Here is an 11,708-nt window from a genome sequence, read left to right on the forward strand (position 1 = left end):
CCCCAATTCCCCAGCACTGTTCCCATCCCCCCCAATTCCCCAATAAAAAAATCTTTAAAAAAAACCCACAATAAAACAAAAACAAACAAACAAACAAACAAAACCTCTAACATAAGTGAATTTAGGGGTAATTTAATTCAATTCTCCTATTTTGCAGAAAAGAAGTTGAGTCGCATAATCTGAATGACAGTGCTGAATAACTACAGGTAACAGAGGGATGAGAAAATGGTTTCCCTTCTACTATCCTACGTTGCTTTCATCCGGAGAGGCAGAGTCTAAAGATAAATTAGATGCGTTCTGGTTACTGAAAGTGGGTGACGTGAAGCCAAGTGTATCATTAATGGGGAAAAAGACAAGGGTGTTTACTGAGCACCTACTATGCCTGGAACCATAAAAAGAAGACAGTACTCATTTAATTCTCCCAACAACCCTGTGAAGTTGCTCATATCATTCCTATTTTATAAATGAAACAGAGCCTAGAAGAAATAAATTGCTGTAGCTACTAAGAAGCAGACCTGAAACTCAAATAGTAGTCTGTTTGATCTCTAAGCCCATAGCTTTAATTTTCTTCCTACTAGATAGTTAGACCTGATAAAATTCCTCTATAAATACCCAAGGAGTGTCAGAGCAGAGGAACTTCAACTACAGTATGCTTGTTTTTCCTTTCCTATCTTCTGTAAGGCATGAACCTACATTTTAAGCTCTGAGCACTGAAAGCTACCATACCATTTCGCCAGGAATATATCAAAGCATAATTCCTTAATGCTTGTGAGGATTATGACTATAGTCTTAATTATAATCGCAGAGTTCTAGCCTTATACAAAAAAAATGCCAGCCTTAAATAAAAAACACCAGAGGGGGGGTTAGTTTCTTAAGTGAGATATTTCGCTTTGAATTTTCCCATTAAAAAAATCTAAACTTTGAAGTGGGTATGGAAAAGTCAGAGACTGAAAAATCATATTGCAAGAGACTCTCCTTTTCCTACCCTTCAAAATCTCTTTTTTAAAGAAGAGTAAACCGCAACGTCAGAATGAGGAAGAAGGATGGCTAACTTCTACATAAATCTCAAGGAGCAATGTCAAGTGAGGCAGGGAGTCAGACAGCTGCCAGAAAGCAAGAGTAATAGGTTTTTTGGGTATACATACTAATACTAAATCAAATGCTAATTCAAACTACAATTTAAGGGAAATGATTTAAGGGAATTTGTCAGGCTCCTTTGACCAACGAATTGGAAAGATTTTAATTTATTGTTTTCTTTAGTTGATGGTCTTATTAGTAATCTTATAAGCTACTAAGATGCACTAATTCTAGGCACTTAGCCCAGCGATTGCCTGTATAAGATTTAAGTGTAAGTCAAAAACTGGGGGCTCGAACCTCGAATCCAACTCACAGAGGTGTTTTTACTTGGATCATACAGGATTTTAATGTGTGAGCCAACATTTTGAAAAAATTAAAAAAATCCTATTTAAAATATCCAAACTTTGAGCTTCTCTTTAAAAAAAAAATGGGGTGACGGGGAGGGGGTGTGACTGGTTAGCTCAGTTGGTTAAAGTATGGTGCTGAAAACACCAAGGTTGTTGGTTCGATCCCTGCATGGGCCACTGTGAGCTGTGCCCTCCCTAAAAGAGTCAACTATGCCATTGTAGCATGAAAGCAATGTGTAACCAATGACCGTGGCTGTGCTCCAATAAAATTAAAAACAAAAAAAGGAGGATTTGGCAGCCATGGGCTCACATTCCCATATGGCCAGAAGCTGCTGAAGCTGCTGAAGCTGCCCTGTTAGAGGGGTGTGGTCACTGGCCCGCAGTTCCCAGCCACCCACCTCATTCCTACACTTATCTTCCCCATCCCTGCAGGCATCTGAATTTGTGACCCCTACTTTACAGGAACTGGACAAGGAGAGTGCAGGAATTAAAGAAAAAAAAGAAACAAACAAAAAACCAGAAGACACTTCTCTTGAAAAATGTCAATTTACTAGACAGTAAAAAACAGTGTTTCTCAATACTGAATGCCATAGTACTTTGGGACACTAGAGATCAACTGGCTTGCGACAGATAGAAATCTTCAAGTGACGCAAATCCTTTAGCATAAATGCTGTCCAAATGAAGCGCTTTTAGTATTCTGGTCCAAGGTTAAATTCTAGGTGAGAATTGCAAAAGAACTCTTTTGCCTGATGTCAACCACAAAACAGCTCTTCAAATTCTCCCACCACTTCTAATATTTATGCTGAGTTGATCCAGGAGAAAAAGAGGACACAGCTTAGTTTGTCGCTCTAACACCTCAGCATATTCTTTCCAATAATTAAGCATGGCTCATCTCATGCTCAGAAGCCAAAACAAAATAATTGATCAGGATCAGAAATATGGTCATGACATAGAGAATAATGAAATATGATCTCCTCTAACAGTGCAAGTTATTCCTTGCTCCTCTATCAAGTTGGCTTTTCATAGTCTCTCATTTTTGCCCACCAGGTGGCGAGATTAGCAAATTCAAGATTTTATTTTAACTAGCACTTTTTTTTAAATGGGAGATTTCCTAAGCATGTTATGAAATAAATTTCAGGCCCCTCCCTAGCACTCTGCTCCCTCCAGTTAAATCCACACTTCTCCCTAATATGCACTGGCACTTCTGTGAGCCAGTGATCTTGTATTTTACGAAGAATGGGAGGTAAAGGAAAACTCTGCCCAAGGTCACAGAAGAAAAGGCAAAATAAGGACTTGGAACTCCTAAGACTTGGCCCAGGGCTTGAGAGTCAGGAAACGGTGACCTTTGAACACCATTTCTGGAGTGCCAAAATTATTTGTGGCAGAATATTATAAAGAATATAAATTTAAAAGGAGGAAGTAAGGGAAGCCAAGGCATACATGCTCCACAGGGTAAGAAAACAAAGTCCTAAGGTTTCTAAGGAAGGAAATGTAGAGAACTGGGCCCATGTGGTCCAGGGAAAGAGAAAGAAAAGGGGAAGAAGGTGGAGCATGGGCAGGAGGAAAGGGAGCTGAGAACAAGCGTTCACAATGAGGAGGTGAGGGGTCCCTGTTAAGCGGGGAGGCGGGCAGATCAAGGAAGCCATTCATGTACATGCAGAAACTCAGACATGTGTGTGCCCAGAACACGTTCCCTAATATGAAGCCATACAGACACCATCTTCCCAACCAAGCAAACAGACACAGAAAGAAGATCCACGAAACACAGGAGAAAACGTGCAGTTCAACATACTTCCTTCTCCCCTCACATGAGTGGGGGCTCACACCACGGGACAAGAGGCGGGTGTGTGCCCAAGAGGCGGCCTAGCACAGCGGTTAGGAGCCCGACTGCCTGGGCTCGAATCCAAATCCTACTGCTTACTGGTTGGCTGACCTTGTGCTAACAAGTTACCTAACCTCTCTGTGCCTGTTTTCTGTAAAATGATAATGTTAAAAAATGAAGTAAAACACTGAGAATAGTGCCACGTATGTTAAATGACAGCTATACCAAGGAATGCATACAGAAGGCGCACAGGCTCCAACTCTGAAACAGTTACAGTATAAAGACAAAGTACATGTATGTATTTTTGTGGAAATAACGGTAACAAAAACTAAGACATTCTGAAGTTTAGATAATCAGATGGTGAACAAACTGGTGACCTAGAGGGAAGGAGAACCCAGTGGTATGATAAGAGTGGACTTGGGTAGGAGTGTCTGGAACACGTGCTCCTTAGGAAGACACAGGCAGGTTTTGACTCCAGGCTCTGGATGCCAGGCCTGCAAGGCCGGGACGACTGTGGTGCCCGGAGGTGAGGGCAGCAGGGGGTAGGGTCAGGGAAACTGCAGCACGTTAAGACTGACCGGTGTCCTGGCTGCCAATTAAACATGAGAGCATGGAAGTAGGATCCAGCCGCCTCTGTGTCTCCTCTGTTCTATTTCTGTTGACCTCTTATCATCTGGCTTCTGATCCTAGCTCTCTACTAAAACTAACCTCCCTGGGACTTCCATCATCAAGGGCCTCGTCTCCATCCCATGTGATGTTATTTCTGCAACATCTGAGACAAGCCTGGGTCTGGGGAAACTTCTTGTTCCCCTTGCCTTCCACTCAGCGCTACACTCCTAATTAGAATTTCACGGCCTCTTTCACAAACCTTACCAATTTTTTTCAATTCTATCTCAGAAATTCCTTTTAAGTTAGGTGCTTCATGCTCACCGCTACTGCCTTAGATGAGGCCTGTGTTCTCTCCCCTGGGTTTCTGACAGTCTTACCGCTGGTCTTCCTGCCCCATCTCTGCTGCTTCCATCTATCCTCCACGCCGCTTCCACAGTTCTCCCAAAACAAATGTGTGATCTCGTCATTCTCCTTCTTATAAACCTCCACTGATGGATTTCCCACTCTTGATAATATTCAACCGTTACATGTTAGTTTCTTACATTATCTCGCTCCAACATTCCTCTTTAGCTTCATCTTCCGCCTCTCTACCCTCTCCAACCCAGCCTGAACTTCTCCTGTTCCCTGCGTTTACTAGCCTACAATGCGGTGCCTAGAGCCCCACTTCCCGACCTTTTCTATCTGGAAAAGCCCTTTTCTTCCTCCAAGACCCACCTAAATTGTCATCTCCGAAGGAATGTTCTCCTCAGCTTCCCTAGGCAGAGAGAGTTCTTCATTTTCCGAGTGCCTTCAGCACTGTGCTCAAGCATTTCTTGTGATACACGCCACCCAAGATGGTAATACCTGTTTAATTGTCTATTAATGGGAACATTAACCCCTGTGCACCTCAACGATAGAGCCAACTGCTTTATGAATTTTTAAAAACTCCCAGACCCAGCCCAGTACCTTGCACATAGCATGGCTGCCTCTCAAAGTATGTTGGCTGAATCAAACATGCCCCTTTCATAAAACAGGGAAAGAGAATCTTTTTAGTTCTAACGGCACACATGTTTAAGCATAAAATCAGAAAACAAACGGGACCATTTTGTAAAGCTAAGGCCCTGCTGCTCTCAAGGGGAGGAGACAGGCCTATTGCTCACCGCTGAATATCCTTGTTCTTCCACACGGAGGCAGACTGAGCCTTGGGCACTCGTTCAATGAAATTCACCAGCTCTTCCATGAGAAGCCTGAGTATAAACAGAAATAGTGATGAGCACTCATAAAAGAATTAGAAAAACACTGCACTCTCACACTGCAGTCAAGAGAAACGGGCTTGTCTGCCTTCCCCCGCCCCCAATCACCTTTCTCTCAGTTGCATAGAAATGCAGGCAGTGTTTTACATACAGTTCAGCTAAGATCTAGCCTTCTCATTGAATGCCCATGTTAAAAATTCGGAACATGTATGATTTAATTCACCTTTAAAACAAGCCTAGTGTGTTTCTTGTCTCTAAACACTGAAATATATAAGCCTATGGTTTAACTCTCACTCTGAAGATCACTGCCTTTATAGATGTAAAAATAAAAAAGAGGAAAAAGTTAAATGACTGAAACACCTGATTTTGGTGGCAGCAGGGGTCGTGGTGGTAAGGTTTTTTAAAATGATAATATTAGACAGACATTTTTAACTGTAGACTAAGTTTTCTTTTTTTTTTTAAAGATTTTTAATTGGGGAATTGGGGGATAGGAACAGCGCTGGGGAATTGGGGGAAGGGGAACAGACAAGTTGCTGTCCTTTTGTTCTTCAGTCTAGTTGTGGAGGACGTTGCTTCACTGGCCCAAGTTGGCACCATCATTGTGCTCTTCCCGGGTGAGGCAGATCGTCGCCGGCCATTGCACGGCCGCTCATGGCAGCTGCTGGCCGCTCACGCTGGCTGCTGGCTACACACGGTAGCCCATGGCAACCCACTGTCACAGGAGCTGCATGCAGCCTACGCCGTTGCCCACGACTCACGGCAGCCCAGCTCCAGGTTGAGCTGTTGTTCAGCATCTTAGCTGTAGAGGGCGCAGTGTCACTGGCCCTCATATGTGGGATCCGAACCGGGGCCCTCTGGTGTCCCAAGCCAGTTCTTAACCATCACGCCACTTGGCTGGCCCTAGACTAAGTTTTCTTGATGTGTTTTAGGGATTAACAAAATTCCCCATGGAAGAACACTCTAAGGTCTAGCCCTAAAAACCTAACTCAAGAGCCTGCAAATGGACAAGCTGTGTAGTTCACAGAATTACAACCGAAGGATCTAAGAAATGCCTCATTTGACTGGATCCATGACCCACATGCCCTGAGGGATACATGGAACAGAGAGCTGTTAGAGGCTTGGATAGCTGGAGGATGAACAAAAAGCTAGGAACAGGTTTTCAGTATGTGAAACTCCTTTCATAAGTAGAGATGACCCATAATGACCTAAATCCTCCCCAATCAACACTGCGATGTGGCAAGCCATAAATACATGAGGATCCGTCTGAATGCTGAACAAATTCTGTTCATTTCCATTTATTTATTTATTTCTAATGGCATCTCCTCCTTTCACCTTGAGGGAGCAGTACTAGTTCCGGCATTCTAAGATCTAGGATCCAGGCTCATTATCATTCTGGCTGTAGCTCTCAGGAGAACAGCCGGGTGTGTCCATCCTCATGCTTTAACATTTTCAGAGCAGAGCCTCATGTTTTCAGCTTAGCTTCTCATTGAAACTGACCCATCATCACCTTGAGTGTTTTACGTTCCTGTGTCTCTTCCTCAGATCCCTTACTTTTTTCTGTTCATGCTGCAGGTAATGTGATTTGACACAAAAGCAAGGACATATTGTGTTTCATTTCTGGTAATTCCATCTTGTTGGACTTCTGGCACAACACTAGAACCCAAAGCTAAGAGTCTATGTGGACACCAAGATCCCATATTTTGGGTTTTGATTGTTTCACCTTCTACCACATTTTTCAGTTTGCTCCAGTACTGTTCTTTTTTTCTGGGGTAATTTTCTTCTACGGTGACTTATAGCTACCATGAAGGTGTGTAGGTGTGTGTGTGTGTGTGTGTGAATGAGAGATGGGGGGATGGTGAAGAGAAAGAGGTGGCAGAGTTCTCACAGTCAGAGCCCTGAGTTTCACTCTCAACAGAACAGACAACTTAACCATCTAATTACTTATCCTGTTTTCTACAAGCTGTCTCCATTTATAGCCTGCACTAATCCATAAAACGGGAAATTTTGAAAGCAAAGTAATAAAACTTCTTTTCTTAAATATGTTTTGCTCCTTTCTCCTGAAGCTCTTTGTATTGCATCTTCATGGCATCTTACTAAAGTTACCTGCCCTAATTAGCAGCATCTCTCTCGGTGAACTCCTTCTTCCAGTTTTGGTACCAAAAAAACCCCAAATAAATAAAAGACCATGAAGACTACTCGCAGCTTCAATCTCTAGGCAATTCCGGTGAACATCTGTTTTACTTAGAGAGCTGTCTAGTCATGCCTATTCCCGGGGTCAGCTGCTCAGAAGGAAATAACAATCAGTCCTGCGCGACACTATTGACCAGTCACCGCTGAAGCAGGGAGTCTCTAGTCATTCGGTGATGGCGGAGGAATGCTCTCACCTGCCGATCTGAACGGTGGGCTCTGTGGCATACACCGTGCCTGTGAAGCCGGTGTGCTCCGTGATGTAGGGCAGTGCCATCATGCAGTGGTAGTTAGAGATGAGGATCACATCTACTGTAGACAGATCTATTAGCTCAGTCTGAAAAGAAAGGGGAGGGAATGATACATATCTGTTCAGGGCACATAGATCAACCTGATGTGACTGAAAAATGATGCTGTCAGAATGCAGAGAAGGAGTTTTTGTACTTTGGAATAATGATGCCTTTCCTGCAACCCTTTTGGTTTCATTTTAGGATATTTCTTAATATTAAGTAGCAGGACAGAATAGCTAACACCGAGAATGTAGCCCGTCCACTATGTAACAGTTGGCCCTGATTTTACTAAACCAGAGTTCTCAGGCATCTGAGGATAAACGACAGCACTTCAGCTGCTGCTGCCTGGCAAGTGAAACCAGGTAACGTGAAGCAGACAGAGTACAGTACAGGCTGTGAGCGAAACTAGGACGTAATGCACCACTGCTATGGACTATGGGAACAGACGGAACAGTACGTAGAAACCAGCTCTTCAAAAGCTGAATGGAAGAACCAACTTTTTTTGTTTTTTGAGGTAACTTTTGATCCACTAGTGCAGGATATAGAGCCAGAAAATGCGGTGGCAGAGTCACAAAAGGAAATGACCATATTCTACCCTAATCTTAACCCCAAATCTACCCAATGCCCCATTACTAAGGTCATGTGAAAATGGAAAAGACAGGTTGGCAGATGAGGGAAAATGCTACCATGTTTAGTAAATTTTATGAAAACTCTTTTAGTATAAGGGAATATTTTTGCCATAAATTAAGTCCTACTCTTTTAAAGCTCATTTCACTTCTTCCACTAAGCCTTCCTGATTTTCCCAGAGGAAAGAAACGACTTCTTCCTCAGAACCACCAAGGCCCTGTATGCACATACCTCTTATGGCAGTTATCACTCTGCACAATGGCATCTCAAAGCATTAAATGTCCTTCGAATATTATTTGTAGCATTTGTAAAATACTATAATCTCTGTCCCTCAAATATTAAATGTCTCTGAGGTCAGGAACCCTGTTGACTCATCGGGGTCCCTTCCCAGCTGTGGGAGCCAGTGTGTAACAGGCCTGGGGCACGGTAGTTGGAGGAATGCGTTGTTATAAGCAACGCCCTCTGTGGGAACAAGTGAGACGCCATGGTTCAGAGACAACATCTCAACCCGAGAAAGTGTACAGTGCACTAAGGACAGTGGTAAGTCAAGGAAGTGTTTGTTAGGAGAATAGGCTGTTGAGTTAGTATGTTCCCCCACAGAGAAGAAGAAACAAAGATGTCTGTGCCATCTTTGCAAATGATAGAGACAGTGTGCCATTTTGACTGTGGGTATTATCCGTTTGAATGACTTTACATATGAACTAAGTTAATTTAATAAAGCTGCCAAGGCATAATCGGCTCTTGAGGGCAGCATGTAGGTTCATGGTCAGAGGCTACTCACTGCTTTAGGGCAATGGCAGTCTGTGGGAAGCAAATGCCTAATGACAATAATAGCCAATTTACGTCACCCGAACTCCCACGCTGTGCACTGCAGTTCCAAGGCTGTCCTCATGAAGGGTCATGTAACATTCTACTGGTCCTATTCCCCACTACTTCTCTGGAACCATTTTTAAACAAATAAGGAAATTAAGGCCAAGTAGCAGAGAGGCAGATCCAGAGGAAAACATGGAAGGGCAGCTGAAGCAACAGGCAAGCTCAAAAGTTTCCCGCCTTCCCTTTCACGTACAGAAACTGGGTAAGAACATTTGAAATTTCTCTTTAATATATAAGAATCAGTCCAGAGAGTCTAAAATGATGAGAAATTTGGTAAGGAAAGCTGGAACACACACACACACACACACACACACACACACACACACACGTCAAGAGTGCCTACATAAACGATGTTCCTCTGAGAAATAAATTTAACATCCAAATCACATTTACTAATATATACTCACATTTATTATATTTACTTACATACTTTCAGTGAAATCCAATGAACATTATTTTAATTTTAAACTTCTTGTATATGGACACTTGGGATCCACATAGCATGAATTGGGTGAAAGCTACCCTAGTTTATTGGATGCTTACAATACTGTCCTAGCCCTTACGTCTACAGTGCAGACTTTGGGGGGCACAAAGCTATTTAAGGTAGTGGCACTAGATTATAAGTACCACGAGAACTGGGAGTAGGTCTGCCTGCCTCACCCACAGGTTGGTGACAACTGGCCTATAGAAAGCACCTCTCTTTTGATTCCATGCCTCTCCTATTTTCTTCCGATCACAGAATGCCCTGGTTCTACCTTAACATAGTGACCACTACTGACTCATCATAAACCAGATGTTATGACACAAGTCGGAAAGATTTATATGGCTCTAGAACCCTAGCTATATCAATAATCCTTCAGCTCGCTAAAAAGTGAACTGTGAAATGGTAATTCTCTAATTTCAAAGTTTAGTATTCTATATGGAACAAGTCAGAAAGTTATCAGCATACCAATGCATAAATTCTGCACTGCTGTCCATAAGCTGAAGGCAGCCGCAGCCAGTGCCAGAGGTAGTACACTGAGAAGAAAGGCAGCACCTGGGATTAGGAATGTCTGAACAGACGGGGTTCTTACATGACAAATGAAGATGACAGAAAGATTTTAACTGCACTTAGCGGGAGCTCAGGATTCTTGGTAACTGCCTACTTTCACCCTTATACTGCCTCAAACAAACTTTCTCCCTATCTGCTACCTTCAATTACCACGTCCTTCTTGGCTTTTCTTCCCCTCTTTCACTCTGGTACCCAAAAAGGGCACATACACATGCTTTAAAGAGAGAAAAAGATTTATCTGTAGGGTGTCAAAGAAAGAGTAGAAGTGGAAAGAGAGGGAGGAAAGACAGAAATAAGGGAAACTGCACTCTGAACTTCTTCTCTTTGGCACTGAACTGTGAAGTATTTTCTGTAGGTGTTGTAATCCATTGGACGCAGGCAAAGACCAGGATGGTAGACACTCACTGATTTCCTCAGGGGCCCTGGACTAGCGAGCTCCTGGCTTCCTTACGCCTCATCTGTCTCTGGGGATTAGGCCTGTCAGCTGAGATTAGTGTCTTTTAAGACTAATGGAAACTGATCTTGTTTCCTTTAAATGGATGAGACTGGCCCGGAGCTCTTATAACCAGTCTCACTGTGATAATAATAGGATAACAACGGATATCCATAACTCAGTTCAGAATCTGTGAATTTCAAGTGATGTTCAAGATGAATTTTTAAGTCAGCAAGAATTTTTACAGTTTACTGCGTTGGCTGAATAAGAACAATTCCCAATTACCCACTCTAAGCAAGGCGAGGAAAAGTATGGCTAATCTAAGACACGGGCATTACAACGACAAAACTGAAAGGCCCGAGCCATTTCTTTACCTTGCTCAGAACCATGCCCTAGTACAGGTGTCAGTGGGGATTTGGGAAAGAGCTAGGAATAGGAGGAAGAGACAATGACTAACACACAATAGAAAGGGCTCCTAAATGATCATATTTTAGCTGTGTGACAAAGTGCCTGGAATAACAGATTTATTGCAATTTGAAAAGAGGAGGCTAAGCCCCTTGAAATTATTTCTTGACTTTGTTTCGAAAGATAAGATAGGCTTTGTTTCTACAAGAAGGTTCACTTTAATTTACCTCTGGTAAGCAGAATTCAGGCACAGAATCCACAAATACATGACCCGAACACTCCTTTAGCTCCTAAAAGAAACGAAAGGAAAAATTCAAGGAAGGGATATCCAATAGATACAGCAACAAAGAAATTTCATCCCCCAAACAAACTTTCCGTGAGGAATCACAGACTGCTGGTGTTGGAGGGAGGATATGTTATTTAGGCCAGCTGCTCTCTGTTTAGGCTCAGGGAGGGTAGATAAGACCCTCAGAATAATCAATGCTGGTTTGTGGCTGACCCAGGACTTAAATGCGTATTTTTTTTAGATTTTTTTTTTTAAACTGGGAAATTGGGGGGATGGGAACAGTGCTGGGGAATTGGGGGGAGGGGAACAGAAAAGTTGCTGTCATTTTGTTCTGCAGTCTAGTTGTGGAGGACGTTGTTTCACTGGCCCAAGTTGGCACCATCATTGCGCTCTTCCCGGGCGAGGCAGATCAGTCGCTGACTTCTGGACAGCCTCTCACAGCAGCTGCTGGCCGCTCACGCTGGCTGCT

The 11,708-nt window shown here is 43.0% G+C and overlaps 1 protein-coding gene and 1 non-coding gene across 2 annotated transcripts in view; one reads left to right on the top strand and one right to left on the bottom strand.

Moving 5' to 3' along the window:
* Positions 1-11,708, bottom strand: part of INTS9 (integrator complex subunit 9) — a 106,293-nt gene that overhangs the window by 46,159 nt on the left and 48,426 nt on the right. Inside the window, exons 4-6 of the mRNA XM_019636173.1 lie at positions 11,181-11,243; positions 7,472-7,611; positions 4,995-5,081 (exon numbers count right to left, since the gene is read on the bottom strand). Coding sequence (XP_019491718.1) covers positions 4,995-5,081; positions 7,472-7,611; positions 11,181-11,243 — 290 coding nt within the window. The remainder of the gene's footprint in view (positions 1-4,994; positions 5,082-7,471; positions 7,612-11,180; positions 11,244-11,708) is intronic.
* Positions 1,528-1,601, top strand: TRNAF-GAA (transfer RNA phenylalanine (anticodon GAA)). The gene has a single exon. It is a non-coding gene; the product is annotated as a tRNA-Phe (tRNA).

Source organism: Hipposideros armiger, unplaced genomic scaffold (genome assembly GCF_001890085.2).
Source record: "Hipposideros armiger isolate ML-2016 unplaced genomic scaffold, ASM189008v1 scaffold_27, whole genome shotgun sequence".
NCBI lineage: Eukaryota > Metazoa > Chordata > Mammalia > Chiroptera > Hipposideridae > Hipposideros > Hipposideros armiger.